This window comes from Sarcophilus harrisii, chromosome 6 (genome assembly GCF_902635505.1).
Source record: "Sarcophilus harrisii chromosome 6, mSarHar1.11, whole genome shotgun sequence".
NCBI classification, from domain to species: domain Eukaryota; kingdom Metazoa; phylum Chordata; class Mammalia; order Dasyuromorphia; family Dasyuridae; genus Sarcophilus; species Sarcophilus harrisii.
Window position 1 is genome coordinate 68,109,791 of NC_045431.1, and position 17,767 is coordinate 68,127,557.

A 17,767-nucleotide genomic window follows, 5' to 3' on the forward strand; every position below is an offset into this window, starting at 1 on the left:
GGGCCTGGTTTCGGTTTGTTTCCTTCACCTGGCCTTTCTTTTCTGTATCTGTATAAAGTGCAATGGCTACTACATAGTTATCATCTCTAACAAATTTTTATTGTGCCTAGGGGCATTGAAACATCCTGTTTCACCATTAACTCTCTCAGATTTGCCTCCTAGTTTAACTACTAAATGCCTTGTTAGGACTAAACAATTCTTTCCAAGCCCCTTAAGAAAATGAAAATTCTTTGATTATGGGAACATTTTGAAGATAAAGGCATTAACTGGTGATAAAGTACTTTGATCTCATAGTCAAGTAACATGAAAACAAGAACTCTCTTCAGACTTTGGGGAGTACCACTTCTGTTTCACAAAGTCAGTTGGTTTTCTTGCAAAAACCAAAATGATGTAACCAACAGATGTCAACCTATAACATTTCTTAAATTTGAGGCAAGAAAAATGGCCTTCTATATTATTGATTTTTCTGAAAGTTTGGTCACTTGTAATTCTAAAACTGGTTAAGAAAAGATAAATGTGATTGTTTTCTTTGTAGACTCCATGAGGAAGAAAGAACTTTGAAAGCCCTGTCTTCACTGAAGCCTTCTGAAAGTATGGGATCCGATGAAGCCTCATTACAGGAAGTAACCAACAAGACAGCACCATATACAGAGATCCCTTACACAAATGATAGTGAGAAAACCTTAATAGAAAAAATGTTTGGGGGAAAACTTCAAACTAATATACACTGTTTGAACTGCAGGAGTACCTCACAGAAAGAGGAAGCCTTTACAGATCTTTCACTTGCATTTTGTCCTTCCTCTTCTATGGAAAACCTATCTTTCCAAGGTCCATCATGTTCTCCTAAGGTGCAGGATGACTTTGTGGTACAGGCTAGCTTGGTAACAGCTGGCTCTCCTGAAGAGTCAGCATTTTGTCATCCTGTCCCCCCTGGCTTTGGCTCAGAAACAGTCATGGATGAAGCAGCTTTAGACAATCTTCCTTCTGAGCTTCCCTGTACAGAAAACACTTTGGTTTCTAATGAACCATGCAAGATTCAGATTAACAGAGGAGTATCTCAGAAACCAGGAGGTGAAAACACACCTTCAGTTACAGACTTGCTAAATTATTTTCTGGCACCAGAGATCCTTAATGGCGATAATCGCTATTATTGTGAAAACTGTGCCTCTCTTCAGAATGCAGAGAAAACTATGCAAATCATGGAGGAACCTGAATACCTTATTCTCACTCTCCTGAGATTTTCATATGATCAGAAGTGTCACATACGACGCAAAATCCTAGACAATGTGTCACTGCCATTGGTTTTAGAGTTACCAGTCAAAAGAACTAATTCCTCTCTAACTTCATTATCAGAAAGTTGGTCGGTAGATGTTGATTTCACTGATACTGGTGAGAACCTGGCTAAAAAGCTCAAGTCCTCGGGGACTGATGAAGCATGCTGCCCAAAACGGGTGCCCTATCTGTTAAGCTCTGTTGTTGTTCATTCAGGCATCTCCTCTGAAAGTGGACATTACTATTCATATGCCAGAAATATCACAGGTTCTGACTCTTCCTTTCAGCTGTGCCATCAGTCTGAAACTCTGGCTCTAGCTTCCCCTCAGGGTCATTTGTTGGGGGGAGAAATTCCTTCTGCAGTTATTGAGCAGGATCTGGAAAATAATGAAATGTCAAAGGAGTGGTTTTTATTTAATGACAGCAGAGTGACGTTTACCTCATTTCAATCAGTCCAGAAAATTACCAGTAGGTTTCCAAAGGATACTGCTTATGTTCTATTGTACAAAAAACAGAATAGTACTAGTGGTTTCGGCGCTAATAACGCAACTAATGGACTCTGGGTGAATGGAGACCCGCCTCTGCAAAAGGAACTCATGGATGCTATAACAAAAGATAACAAATTATACTTGCAGGTAAGTTGGAGATCTATCTAATTTGTGACTTAAGCAACTTTTCCTATTTGTAACACACTCTAAAAATAGTCACGTGTGCTCAGTGTTTTGCAAATCTTGGCTACTTTTAAAATCTAATCTCTTAAATTAGGATTTGTTCTAAAAATGGGAGTTGTGAATATAAATTGCATATAAGATTTCTCTTTGTAAACCATTGTATGCCATGTAAATACTAATTAGCAGTAACATACAGTATCAGTAGTTCATTATGAAATTCATAGTTTATTGTTAATTGTTATTTCCGTTATATTGAGGCGAGTAAATTTGTTAAATCAGCCTTCAAAAGGAAGGAAAAGTGCTTTGTTGAGAAAGACATGAAGTTCTCCCCAAAATCCTTGTTTGGGAAATGTCTCAACAGCAGTTCTCCACCAAATGGCTGTGGAAGTGGTTCAACCCTACATGTAGTACAGGGGACTTTCTAGCCTTACAGAATTGGCCTGCTTTGGAGCTTTGTTTCTGACAGTAACCTAAAGAACTTTGGAAGAGACTGGTAAGAGGAAGGAAGAGGAAAAGGGCTACTTCTACTAATCTTTGAGAAGAAATGCCAGGAATGTTTGGCATCAGATTTACAGTTTGGCAAAAGAATGGGCTGACTAGTGAAGATGAGGACTTAGAAGTGTCCTACTTGATAGTTGTCATAATGGGAAAAGCCCCATATTGGGTTTTAAGTAAGTTGTGTGACTCTGCTGAGATTTCTTTTTTGCTGGATTAACTGACATTCACTGTACATACAGTATAACGATATGGCAACCAAAGTAGAAATTAACTTTGCATCTAAATTTTGTCATATGCTGCATTGGTTAAACCTGTAAATTAATTACATTATAATGGTTGTAATGCTCCATAACCATCTCCTTGAGCTGTCTTCTGAATATAATTATTTGTTTGAATTCCTAGAAAAAGTTATTTTCTACACACACACTACTTCTATTCCTCTTACCATTTAGACTTTTGACTTCATTCAACTGAAACTTCTCCCCAGTGAACAAAAATCTTTTTACCAAATCTAATGGGCATTTTTTTTTTTTCATCTTTCTCACTTTCTCTGCTGTGGAATATTCAACACCCGTAACTATTCTTAAATTCTCCTGTTTTCTTGAAAGGTCTCTCTGGTTCTCCTTAGCTATGCCCCAAGACTCATGTCTTGTACCCTCTTCTCTCCATATTCTCTCCCTTGGTGATCTCAGTGGCTTCTGTGGCTTTAATTATCATCTTTAGGCAGCTAGCTCCCAGATCTACATATCCAGCATTAGTCTTTGCTCTGAGCTTTAGCAGCATATCTCCAACTTCCTGCTTTAGACATTTTAAAATGATGCCCTGAAAAACCTTTCTATTTTTTTTTTAATAATATCTTTTTTTAAATTTTTGAAATACATGCAAAGATAGTTTTCAACATTCATACTTGTGTTCCAAATTTTTCTCCGTCCCTTCCCCCCAACACCCCTCTTCCCCCAGACAGCAAGAATCCAACCAATATAAGTTAAACATATACAATTCCTGAAAAACATTTCAAATTCAACGTGGATCAGACCTCATTTCCCTCCTCAAGCTCACTGTTCTAAATTTCCCTATTTCTGTGGAGAGCATCACTGTCCTACTAGTCTCAGGATTAGACATTCTCATGTTTGACTCCTTGCTTTCCACCCCTCATATCTAAGCATTGATAGATCTGAACCTCTCCTGGCCTTATCTCTCGTCCCCAAGTCTCTCATTTAATAATGCAAGTGAAATGTATCCATGTGATCAAATGTAATGTTTGTTTAAAAATATTTAGGAGAAGGGAAGATAGAGTAGTACCATGCATTGGTCCATGGGAAAATATATGGTACAAAACTAAGCTAGATAATTGAATGCAGTGTCATACAAGTCTTGACATGCACACAACAAATTTCCAAAAGGGTTGGTCTGATTAATGAGGAAATAAATTAAAGCGTTTAAATTAATTAAAGCACTATATAAACATTTTTTTTTTTAATCATTTAATGACTGCTTTGTAAGATTTTATTTTCTGAAAAATAGCAGTAGAAGTCATACCTGAATTGAGTGTCTAGGGACACAGCCTTTGCCACAAAATAGTTTTAGAAAAACAAAAAAATTATATGTAGTAGCCATTGGGTTTTTTGAGGGCAAGACTTAATTTTCTTTTCTGAAAGCAGATTTGAAAAAAAATGGATTAAAAAAAAAATTTTAGAAAAGTAACATTTGTATTGATATATATTGGTAATTTGACCATACAAGATTGCTTCCTTCTAAAACATACTTAGTTTCACTTTTATCCAAGTAACTTCCTGTGATGAAAATATTTTTTTTCTTGTAATTTTTCGGTTTCCTACATAACTACTTGAATGCCATTTTGCATTCACAATTCAGTTTAATTCAATTTATGTCATAAAATTTGTGTGGAGGTAATTTAGCAAAAAATATACAAATTTAAGAAGTCTACCATGTCTTATCTGTATTGAGAGGCAGCAGGGAGTACAAAGATTTTAGAAGCCAGAGGAAAACTTGTGTTCAAGTTCTGTTTCTGACATTACCCTTGTGACTTTAGGCAAATCACTGAACACTGAAGAGGGACTTGGCCTATTCCAAAAGTCTCTATTATCCTACTAATAGATGATTTCATTAAGAGACACTGAAATTAACAAAAAATTAGCAGTCTTTCCTTAAAAGAGCTGCCATATTACACTGAAGGTAAGAAAATATACCTATTCACTTCGCTAGTTTCTTGAAATAAGAAATCTTGAGCTAAATTAGCTCTATAAGCTAAATTTTACTGTATACTCTACACTATAAGGAAAATTAGTGATTTAATTAGTGATTAAATTAGTGATGGAATAGACTCTTAAATTGTAAGGTCTAGCCCCTCATTATGAAACAAAGAGGCCTAAGGTCCTACAGATAAAGATAGTAGCAGTGCTACAGTGCTAGGATTTGAATTTAGGTTCTCCTGACTCCAAATCTAGCACCAATGAAGAGTGACCTGGCTTTAAAACAATTTTTTTTTCCAATAATTAACATTATATTGTTTTAAGGTTTACAAAGCAGTCTCATCACTTTTTTTAAAAAATTACATAGTAGGAAGGTCTTGCAAGTATTCCTATTTCAGAGATGACAAAACTGACCTAGAACAATTAGATGACTTGCCACCACGTACATAACTAGGCAGTCTCCATTATAAATTTGAACCCAGATCTCTTTATTCCCAGTCCAAGAAGCTCTTTACCTACCCATTATTAGAAATCTAACATGTCAAGCCAATTGTTATAATCTTGTCATTAATCACTAGTTAAATGGTCTGTGATTCTACCGAGATAAATCTATTCTGTTGTGTTCTACCATGCCACAGATGGGTCACTTGTATTTGAACAAGCAAGGACAATTGACTTTACTGCTTCCTACCTGGCTATCTCGTTTGTCTCATTTATTATAGGGATGACCTCCACAGCACTGTGCCTGTGCAGTGTAGGGGATGGAATTCATATTGTGTGCCCTTAGAGCTGGGATAGTGCTTTAGTGGTGTTCAGATTACCCAACTAATTGCAGCTGGCAAAGTTCCCGAAGATCATAGACGGTTGGGGGGAGGGAATGTGCCCTCAAGAGATTTGATGGAAGTCATGTTAAGAAATTATGAAGTTAATTCTCTCTACCCTGCCCCCCAAAAAAAAAAAATTTTTTTTTTTAATTACATAGGGAAATTACAGATTAAATAGAATTTTGTTGATTACCCTAGACATTAATGGAAAGGTGTTTCTCTGCTTTCAAGTAACTGACTTAAAAGTAAATATTTGGAACAACTCATTTTGAAGTTGGGAATCATCTTATCTGGTTAATGTAGCAAATCCAAAGTGGTACATTTTTTCTCTAGGTCTGATCACATGTCTGATTTCAGGATTTTCTATTGTCATCAGCCTTATGTATTAAAAAAAATAATAATGGCAGCTTACATTTTTATAGTGTTTACTAAATGCTTCACAATTTTTAATCTTTAAATTAATCTTTGGAGGTACATTCTATTATCTCCATTTTACAGATGAAGATATTGAGGGTAAACAGCCAAGTTATTTGCCCAAAGGTGAAACAACTAGTAAATATCTGCGGTAAAACTTGAGGTGTGGACTTGCTGGCGCTACTCCATCTACTGAACCACCAGGATCTCTAACTAGCAAAGCAGTTATAGCAATTAGAATCTAAGACTTAAATTGCTTGCTTTATCATACCAAGCCATTTTGATCCTTTTAATTTTATGCCAAGAAACTGTTTTGTTTCTTCTCTTAAAAAAAGTAAGCATGTTTTAATAATTGCCAAGCAACTGGAAAATGTTGTGATGGAACTTTTCAGCTGTTAAATTTAGTATTTTTTTTTTAATGGTGTGATAATTTGGGAGGTTTTTAAAAATAGCTCTATCCTTAAAATCCTTAGATTTTTATTTAATAGTTTTTGTGCCTATTTATTCATTATAGTCTTTTTAATTTTTCAATAGATTACTCTATATAGAATGTTTTTTACTTTAACATAGTCTATTGTTTGCCAATTAATTTAGTAAAAAAGAAAGATTGGAGCAAGCATTTTAAGGTTACTTATGTGTATATACTTAACTAGATTTTTTAATTAAAGGAAACATCTTCATAAGTTGGCATTTAATAAATTTTAAATTTTACTTATACAAACTTAGTTTATTGATAGGTTCTGATCTGATATTTTAAATTCATGAGTAGCAACAAGAGAAATATGTTGTTAGATAAATTAAGCAATAAGGTGAAGTTTTCATTGCCTAGGCAAATGTTCAAGAGAACAATTCTTAACCAATCTTTTCATAACTGTAGCCTGGTACATAAACATGAAATTCACTCAACTTCTACAGATTTAAACTCTGCATACCCAAGTAAAACTTTCAGAGCTTTTCACATTTTTCTTTTTCAGAGGGGAGAAATGGGGGACAAGGACATATTATTCAGAAGAAGAGTTCAGGAGACTCTGATAGTGAATTATTCCTACAGTGGGGCAACTATATAGCACCAGCCATAGAGTCAGAAGGTCTTGAGTTCAAATGCAGCCTCAGACACTTAACACTACTTAGTTGTGTGACCCCAGACCTTAGCTGTGTATATATATATATATATATATATATACATACATACATTTATTTATATTAGTTGGCATTTATAGAGCACAGAGTACTTAAAAGTAAACTGAGGTTCAGTAAACTCACTTTGCCCATGGTCACAGTTAAATGTCAAAGTCAGTATTTAGTGTTAGGCCCATGATTCCTGAAGGTCAATCTTTGCCGAGTCTTTGGAGTTTGATTTTTATCATTTTTTTTTTTAGCTCCCACACCAACAGTTCTATGTATATGGTCTATTATTAATCTTCAGATTAACAAATACCCTGACATAAATTTGTAATTTAAATTGGTTGCTATGGGAACCAAGATTTGACTCTTTAAAATTATATCCCAAAGTTATGCTTTTCCCTTATTGAGGATAAACCAAATGAAAAAGTGGTTTTTCCCTCTTTAATTTGCTCATTTGGGAATCTTTCCCAGAGACTAATTAATTGCCTTTAGAACTTTGTCAGCCCTAATATCTGTACAATCAAATGACAACTGATAAAATGGCAGTTTCATTCTGCTACTTTATTGGGAAGCCTCATGAATTAAGGTACAGATTTTATGATCCCAAAAGCATTGGGACAATTAACTTAATTGCTTATTCTGTATCTTTCATCAAGCCTTGGGAAATGGCATGGCTTAACTGTTAGAAAGTTGCTTGAAATTCAGATAAAATTCTCTATTAGGTTTTCCCAACATGTACATTATGAGTACAGTTAGAATTAATTATTCTTCACATCTTCTATTTGAGAGTAATTTAATAAAAGCAATAAGAATAACAGCAGGATTTGACACCTCCAAGCCCATTCCAGAAGCTAGTTGTGAACTATGGGCCTCAGTTTCTTCTTTTGTAAATGAGAAATGTGTGGTGAGGGGCGGGGAGGGTGTGTGAGAGACATGCTTCATAGGGTTATTGTGAGTTAGTATATTTAAAGCATTTTACAAACCTTGAAAGTGTGCATATGAATGCCAGCTGTTATCATTAAATTAGTTATAGGATTAGAACAGTATAAATTAACACATGTGGCATGCCTTTTACACCCATTTAACTCATTTTTCAAATGAAGATTTTTACTTAGTTGAATTCATTATTAATATTGAATACATCTTAAATTCATTATTAATATTGAATACATCTTAAAAGGTTTTCTATTCCAGTGGAGGGGTTGTGATGATTGGCATTTGAAAAAAGTCTTATTTCTATGCTCCAGCAGTTTTGAAGAGAGCAAGCTCTACTCAGTAAAATGACGAGGCTTATCCAAAAAATTCCTCAAAATCACAGTATTAAAAAAGTCTCCTTTAGCCTGTTAGAAAAACTATGGCTAGTCTATTATTGCACTAAACCACTATGCATTACCATGTCATTAGCAGGATTTCATTCCAACAGTCCCACATCAGTCACAGAGCAACCTAAAGCTGCTCCTAAGGGTATCATCATCAATGCACTAGATTTATTATTATTATTGTATAATGGAAAATCGAGTCTTGAATCTGTTTGGATCAAGGGGATTAAACTGAAATTTTAAGCTTGATTAAGAATTTTTAAAATATATATATATATCCTCTTGAAAACCTACTGGCCAGACCAAGGTTGACAGGTTGATAAACCAAGACTTGCCACTAGTATAGAAGTTAATACAATAATCGAATAAAGTAACCTGTTGCAAGACATCCTTTTTAAAATGGGCACTTATTTTTAGCTATTTCTTAGATGAGTTAAAATAGTCCATAACAGTTTGAAAACCCATTCATTAAAGGAGTCAAACTGATTATTTACCAATAGTCTATCACATTCAGATCTAAGCTTTTCTCATTGAAAATGGTGGGTTTCATTTTCCAGTCAGTCGTAGCAAATAGTATTTTTCTTTTTCTCTAGTGTACTGCCAAGATTTCTGCAGCAATGATAGGTGGAAAGGAGATAAAAATGGTTTCTCTGTCAGTCTAACTAAGCACTAGGTTTTTATTGATCAGTATCACCTCTTCTCTACCTTGACAATTTTTTTAAATGGTAAAAAAAAAATTACCATCTAAATTGTTGCTAGTAGTCATTGTGTGTTTTGACTCTTTGACTCTTTTAATCTTTGAAATTTTAATTGGAACAAATTCTTAGTCATATACTAATTTTAACTGTAATGCATTGGTTTTTAGCTGGTAACGGAGAATATATTGCACATATATGTATATTTTTAAATTTAGCATATTTCATAAATTGTGAGGGCACAGGAGGTGATGTAAAGAACTTTATTTCTTAGAAACAAAATTTATCCAAACTAAAGGATACTGGGTTTGTTAACATAAGTTCTGTTCCTAACTCAAGAAAATTGGGTGAGAAAAGGGTCTCAGACATCCTACGATTCTCTTTATTAATGAGATAGAAAGAATCAGACACTAAATTATAGGTTGAAGACAAACCTGAAATTGGGATGCTCCTCTTTAAAAATAGCGTGTTGTGGGCTTGGTTGTTCATGATACCTTGAACTCTAGATTTTGAAAATGAACCCCATGAGCAGTTTCTGTTGAAGTTGCGTTTTAATTCGCACTGGGTCATTTTGTGTCTGGACAGTTTTTCTCATCTATAAAATAACAGTTGAGCTAGGTAATCTTTAAGGTCCTGTCCAAGATTCTGTGACTATATAATATCCAGCTGTTTTTCAAATAGCTTACAAGTGTCCCTGTCTAGTAAGTGAAGGCACATACCATTAAACTTAATATACAAGAGTTAAGCTTTGCTATCTGGATTTTTCGTGGTTGTTTCAAACGTGTGTTACTCGGAGACTGATACCTCCCAATACCATTGTAGAATTGGGGAAATATGGAGGAAACTTGGCTTTCCACTTAATACTTTTTTGTCATTAACTCAATTTATTACCTTGATCCAACAGTTTTCAAAATGCCCATGGATCTGGAATAATACTTTGTGCTTGCAAGCTAGCTTTTATGTGTGCACAAGTGTATGCCTGTGATATCTACCCTGAGTATTCAAAGAGAGAAATCTTTTCCTAAGTGTTGGTGTTTATTAACTATATTTTCTTTGAGACAACTTAACAGTAACAGTCTTGTCCTTCTGGTGAAGGATCATGGGATTTTTTTAGCCAGAAAAGGACCTTAAAGGTCATTAATTCAAATACCCCCTCCCCCATTTTACAGATGCAGAAAACTGAAGTCAAGATGAAATGATTTTGTCTAAGGTCACAGAAGTTTAAACAGTTGAGCTAGTATTGGAACTCTAATCTTAAAATGTTTAAGACTTATTATACATCTATTATGTATATTATTATATAGGCCCTGGGAATATAAAGACAAAACTAATAGTTCCTACTATCAGCAAGTTTATATTCTTCTGGTGACAATGTATATGTAAATAAGAATAAAAAAATAAAAATAAATTAAGTGGAGAGCAGAAAAACATAACTAGAGAGTTAGGTATTGATTGAGCAGAGTTTTGAAGGAAATATTTTAAAGGTAGAGGAGCACTTTCTAGATATTGGGAACAGCTGGTCAAAGACATGGAGAATGGGAGATTAGCAAAAAAAAAAAAAAGTTTGGTTGGATGAATATAAATGTGAGTGACAAAGAAGGTTGGAGCCATTTTCCCCATTGGCCACCCAGTCTCTGAATTTTAATAATATAAATATCTAGTTTTTCCAGTGGTTAAATTAAGATCATTTACAAAGATATTTTAAAGATTAGTTATTTAAAATTAAGTCCATTTGTTCTTGAAAGTGGAGTTTTGAGATATTCTATTTAAATAGTAACTTTTTATATAACTTCCATTATATTATTCTATTTGTTTTGATTTCAGGAACAAGAGCTGAATGCTCGAACACGTGCACTACAGGCTGCTTCTGCTTCCTGTTCCTTTAGACCCAATGGATTTGATGACAATGACCCTCCAGGAAGCTGTGGACCAACGGGTGGAGGGGGTGGGGGAGGATTCAGTACAGTTGGCAGGCTAGTTTTTTGATCCTAAAAAGGAATAGTCCAATCCTGAATGCACTGATTATAAAACGGCATCCAATACTTATGACTGTTAAAATGTCAGATTGTATCAAACATATCTAGTTTTATTTTCTTCTGCATTTGATCCCTATACTAAGAACCTACCCATTACTTGTTTTTATTTTCTTGACAATACATTTATTTATTAACAAAGTGCATCATGGAAAAAAATCTACCTCTTAAAAGTCCATTTACTTTTATGGTTAGACATGCTTGACCAAAACAAAACATAAAACTTTCAAAGAAAATATATACATGGTCCCTAATTAAGCTGCATTAAATTTAGTAGAGGCAATTAAATTGTCCTGCTCCTATTCATACTGAGAAAAAGGGCAGTTTATTGTCTTTTTGAAAAGAAATCTGCATTGAACCAAGAAATGAGGAGGGTGGGAAGAGATTCGAAACATTAAATGTATTATCCATAGTTATCCCATCATTAAATTTGTATGTCCTTGAAAATATCAGAGGTGATGCAATCTATAATGAAGGCAATAACTTAACCTTTGTCTTGCTACAGTACTTTCCAGGTTAGTGCTCTTCAGAGACATTTTATTTACATTTCAAGTACAAATGTTTAAGGAAAAACATTTATAGATATTTGCTAAATTGATTTCAGAAAAAAAGGTGCATGGTCCTGTAGGAGCAAAATTTTTAACTAGAAATTGCTAACTTTGTAGTATTTCTAATTGTTTAAGGATTTTTAAATTCTATTTCAGGGAGTATATCTGCTTCGTGTTTTGAAGGAGGTGGGTTCTGTATGTGCCTTGCAGTACTGTAATTTAAAATGTGAGTTTTTGGCTGCAGAAAATTTAAAGAACATGAAACCTTAGAAATTAACTTCTTTTGTGTTGATGGTATTAGAATTATAACTTTTTGAAAGGTATTAGATTTTCCAGAAATAAAATCTGGTGGTTCTAAAAAAAAAAAGAAAAAAAGAAAAAAAATGTTTGGTAGTTTACTTTAAACTCCTGAAAGAATTCAGAAATTATTCTAGGAAAGCATAATTTTTTTGGATTGCATTATTAACCAAACAAAATCCTAAGCATTAAACATTGATCCCAAATTTTTGTAGCTGTAAATTTGTTTTATTTTTTGGTTCAGATATCATCTCTGTATTTTATATTTGTACTTCTTTTAAATGACTGAACTCCAATCAGTACTTGTGCTTTCTTACTCTACACAGAATTCAAAAACAATTATTTTTTAAACTAATCCTCCTATGTTCTTAGAATTTGATTATTTCACCTACATTTGCTTTGAAAACAGTTTAAGCAAGAATTGGAGTTAGAGAATTTGGCTTTGTCTTTTTTTCCTTGGTGTTTTATGACAATAAGTAAAAAGTCCAAGTTTCCAGAGAAAGGGAAGGTGCCCAAGAAAATTGGTTTGAGTTAAAAGCTGAAACTATTTTTTTGGTGAAATCAGTGTTGAGACAGCATGACATATAGTAGATAGTTTGGCTTCTGAATGAAGGAGTCTGGGTTCAGGTCCATCCTCTGAAACATACTTGATTCTATGACCCTCGCTAAGTCATGTAATTTCTCAGGGCTCCCAAACAACTCTTAAGACTATAAGTTACACAACATGTGTTGCTATGGATTAAAAAGGAGACTCTCCCTGGGAATTTTCCCTCACAAACAGTTCTGTCGAACAGCAGTTTTGTCAAAATTTTACATTACTTTTTATTTTGAGGTTGAATGAGTTTCCTGGGGTTTTATTATTTATCTTTGCTGTAGGTTTGGGCCTGTAAAGACAACTGCAGCAATATTGTACATGTATTCATATTTGTGATTTGTGGCAGTAAGAGAATGAATTGTGAATACAGCCTTCCTTAAAGAGCGCAAATTTTTTCACAGACCAGGTATGATAGAAAAGCAGAACATTTGAATAGAAAAGAACTTTACTCTGGAGATTTCCTACACTTTCTATATTATCTACAGGTGACAAGATGGCACTGTCTACAGGATGTTGCTAATTAGGTGAAGATTGTTATTGTGGTTGGGTGATTGGTGGATTTTGGAGAGGGTTGGGAAGGCAATTTAAAGTCAGATTTTTTTTTTTAATTATTTTTTTTATACTTCTGTTGCAGCCAACTTTGAATCCTGTTTTTACAAGTAATTTTTGACATGGAAATAAAAATGTATTACTAGTGAGATATAATGTATATAAACCTTAAAGCATTAGTTAATGTCAGTTATTATATCAAAGACTTGCAGTGAACTTTAAGAAGTATTTCCTCATCATTAATCTTGTTGGTAAAGAAATTTACTTTAAAGTTTACCAAAGTTATAAATACATTAGTTTGGTTGTCAGCTCTGATATAAACTTTGGCTCCTATATTACTAAAACCATTTAGAATAAATAATACAGCATAAATTTAACTTTGAAATGTTACAGAAATTTAACGTCAGTTACTACAAATCTGTCTAGAGAAAGAATTGGATCCAGAATTGGATCTGAGGCATTGGTTAGCAGAGGATAAAAGACATGCATGATGGCTAATTTACTGCCCACTTCAACGAATTCCATATACGTTATAAACAAGTGAATATTGCCACAGTGTCATTTCTCCTCTAACCATTGTACTTTCTCCTTCCCTTCTTCCAGAGACTTTCTTCTTGATAGGAATCCTCATGTAGAGTTGATATAGCAAGTTAACATTTCTTTTTAGTTCAGGCCAAAGGTATTCTTTTTGAATAAATGAGGCCGATTTCTCCCATATGGAAATTTTTGTTGTCAGTGCTTACTTACCAAGAGATAGAAATGTAGGCTTTGTCTTTTTCTAAAGCAGCTGACAGAAAATAAAAGCAAAGCTTCATTTGTTCTGTGGCTCTGAGAAGGAAGGAAAGATTATTAGGGCTGGAGGCTGGTCCGGAAATTGTCCATGCTATTAGACTTGTAAATCCTTTGTGAGAGGACAGTATTTTATCATGTTCCTGCCTAGGCTTTAAACCCAGACCCCCCCCCCCCCCCCCTTCCAAACTCTCCTCTTCCTCCCCTACCCCCAGGTGCTAGAGCTACAATCTGAACCTGCAGTTGAAAACCCTGTTCTTCTCTTCCCTCTCCCTCCCCAAAAAAGGCCTTGGAATCCCCATAAATTCCAATGTATGCAGTTAATAGCTCTCATTACTTGGAGTTACTGGGGCTCACACCACATGATTGTGGCCCCAGTCACAACTTGGTTAAAGCAACTCGGTGAGATATCTTGTGTTTTTTCTAGTCTTACAACTGTCACAAACATTGAAGAACTAAATCTGTCTTGATCATGAAATGATTTTCATATCTTCTTTTTTCTGTATCTTTATTCTTGTCATTTTTCTGACTAGCATAATATTCGTAAGCCAAAATAGAAGTGAATGTGTACTGTGATAAGTTGAAATTCAATCAAATGCTTTTTGCAGGTTTCTACTTTTACAATTTAAGAATCTCTGTATTCCACAGTAAGGGTGCTCCCTCCACTCCAATAAAGACCTTAACTCTGTTTTAAACATTCATTCCCTAGCAGCCAAGCCACCCCGTGGTATTTCAAACTTATTTATTGAAGTGGACACCTATGAATCTTTCTGCAAACTATAATTTTAATTGTTTTTTATTAATGTCTTACCTTTCTGTGACTTTGATTGCTAATTTTAAAGCACAATACAGAAAGATTTTAAAATACAAGATGTTTGAGGTGGGCAGTATTTTTCATATCGATAAATAACTTTATACAGCCCGGGAGAGGGGAAGGTGCAACTCCGGGGAACGGGTCTGGGGGGGAAGGGGAGGAATCTGCTGTCTGCAATACTCAGTACTCCTTAGAGAACCTCAGTTTGGTCATTTATAAAATGATAGGATTGAGTTAGATTCTCCAATCCGGTTGGGTTGTTATAAGGATCAGATAGCACGGCAAGCCCTTTGTAGATCGAGTCTCCCTCACTATTACATCCAAAGTAAAAGCCATTTATTCTATCAAGTGTTTATGGGCCTCTCTGTGTGCTAGAGCCAGAGGTAGCACAAGTGGAGCTCCCTGCGCCAAATTTGGCTTCCAGTGAAGGAAGCAAGTTCCTAGGGATGTGCTCCCTAGTTTGGTCAGGAGCTAACCTGGCCTTCCCAGGGGACCTGGAAAGGCCTCCTGGGCCTTGGGCTCACAGCCCCAGGAGTCGGGGAAGTTAACTGAGGAGTCTGCCTGGTGGAGTTTGCCATTAAGAAAATGACCAGGACTGCTGTGTGCTGGAGGGGTTGGAGTAGGGAAGAGGAGAGATGAGGACACTAATGGGGAGAAGGCCTGCTAGCGCCAGTAATGGCTCCTGCAGGACAGAGTCGTGACCAGTCCCCGTCCCCCCACCCTGGGAGCCTGCCTGGACACTTGAGGCAGCTTGCGAAGTCAGAACCTGCAGACTGCACACCCGAGGAGCCCCCCTCCCCACCCTCGCCCCTCTTTTCGGACCGTTATTTTTAGGGGTGTAGTAGGCAAGGATGGGTTTGGATCTGCGTCTTGGGTTTCCTTTTCTCTCCCAGCCGGACCACACTGATGACTGTACCGCGCTACAGCCTCGAAGTGTCCAGAGTCCTTGTCAACTTGGAGTCCTCGCTCTCCCTGCCTCCCTATTGGTCACATTTCTCACTTTGCACTCAAAAAAAAAAGCCCTTGGATAAAAAATACTGTTCAAATGACTGAGTCAATGAGGAAAGTTAAACAAGAGACTTGGGAAGAGTTCAACCACTGAGCAAGCTAATTTTGATGGAATTGGGCATCCTGCCTACATTAGTTTTTTTTAGTTTTTTTCAAAAGGCTTTCCAGAGGAAAACCTTTGACCGTGAATATCAGCCACTAAACTTCCGGTCTTTTTGGAATCTCATGAGCTTGCCCTAACCCTACTCTAGCCCTTCTGAATTGTCATCTTAGAGCTAAAATATACCTGGGAGCTAATGCACGAGTCTCGTTTGAATCTGCTAGCTACACGTTAGAATTCACCAAGTGGCTTTGTAGCCATTTTTTGACCCTGTGATAGAATTAAAATTGGCGCCAGTCAATTTTGAAAGCAATAGCTTTTATGTGAAATTTTTTAAGAGGACTCAAAAAGGGGTGAGAGAAGAAGTACCTTGGGATTAAATGAAAGTTGCCCTTACTGGAAATCTCACTAGAACTAAATTTTTAGGGCTTTTTCAAGGCAAACCATGTGGGGTAGGGACGAATCCTTAGGTTAAGATGAGATTCTTACAGGAAAGAGTCTAGGATGGTTTTCTACAACTTTTTTGATTGGTGTTTCAAGGCATCAAGGTTCAGGGATCTCTTCAGTCATCTGTAGTATGAGTATTTTATGGAGAAGGCTGGCTCCTGCTCGGGACCAGAAGAAGGAACCACTCATTGGGATAGGAAGACGAGTAGAGTGGAAAAGGTCTGGTATTTAAGTGGATCTAAGGAATAGTGTGCTGGATAAAAAGAACAGATACCTATGTCCGTACGCACCTGTGAACTGCCTGGCTGCATACAGCCACTGAACAACTACTTGAGCAACAGGGCTGATTAGGTTTAAATTAATTGTAGGTCATAAAAGTATGATACCTGACACAATACACTTAGAGTTTGTAAAGGGACAGGATTGAATTGGATTTTTTTAGTTTCTCTCCTCCCTCCACCCCAATATCTTTCTTGCAAAAAGGAAAGTCACCGAAACTGCTTACCTGCAACTAAATGTGTACATCTGTTTTCATTTGTAGTCTCTCACAGCACTCAGTTGGTCTGTTTATGATCAGGGTGTCTTCTCTTAGAGCCTAAGTGATATATAATTATGATCCTGTTTATAATTAAAGCTGGTCTGCTCCCTTTCAAAGGGTAAGTAAAATAGGGTCCAATCCTAAAAGTCTACCTGCTATATTCTTCATGGGGGTTGCTTATCCAATGTCTTTTGCCTCCTTCCTGATATACCAGGGAGCAGGTTAGTATTCAAATGTTCCTCCCTTTTTCCTCTTCCTTCCTCTGGTAAAATCCTTGCTGGCAATTTTGGGGTTGGGGGAAAGGGAGATCAGGAGTAGCTGATTAATTTAGCACATTAATACGAGCAAATGTTAAAAATGAAATACTGAGAGGAAAATGATATTGAAAAACCAATCTTTCAAGAAGTGGACACTGCCCATAGTCTTCCAGCAAGGAAAGAAAAATTTGATAATACACTTTTATTTCCATAGAACAGGAATGGGAAATTTTTCCTGGGTTTTCATTCTCGAAAATCTATTCTTTTCCCTCTTCACACCCATCCCCCAGTAAAGTAGAACAACTATTTGGAAGGTCAAGCTCCATCAACTTTTTTAGTTATAAATGGAAATGCACAAAAAAGATTTAGAAAAGCCTAGTCTGACCATTAACGAAAAACAACCAGTCCCAGCCTTCTGAATTTGACTGTCATCTGGAGGGGGAAAAAAATTCTATACTCAAAAATTCTGTCCCTCTTGGGTTGTGAGGTAAAGGTGAATGAAGAAAATGCCTGAACAGAATTTGAGGACAATAATAAATGATCAAACTGCCTCTCAAAGGTTGCTTGCCAGGACCCTTGGGGAGGACTCCCCCTCTTGTCCCACAGCCAATCTTGAGTTCCTCATCTATCTTTCTAGCCAGAAAGGGGGATTCAGGGATTTTGGTCACAAAGTGAGGAATCCCTTGGACAGTGCCCTTAGACACCTCCCACTGTTCTTGAAACTCAATGAGTTCTAATGTCTCTGAGCATCATTTGGGGAA

The 17,767-nt window shown here is 36.0% G+C and overlaps 1 protein-coding gene across 1 annotated transcript in view; it reads left to right on the forward strand.

Moving 5' to 3' along the window:
• The window catches only part of USP38 (ubiquitin specific peptidase 38), a 30,419-nt gene extending 15,707 nt beyond the window's left edge, over positions 1–14,712 (forward strand). Inside the window, exons 9-10 of the mRNA XM_023505964.2 lie at positions 536–1,907; positions 10,856–14,712. Of these exons, the coding sequence (XP_023361732.1) occupies positions 536–1,907; positions 10,856–11,017 (1,534 nt within the window). The 3' untranslated portion in view covers positions 11,018–14,712. The remainder of the gene's footprint in view (positions 1–535; positions 1,908–10,855) is intronic.
• Positions 14,713–17,767: the final 3,055 nt, after the last annotated feature.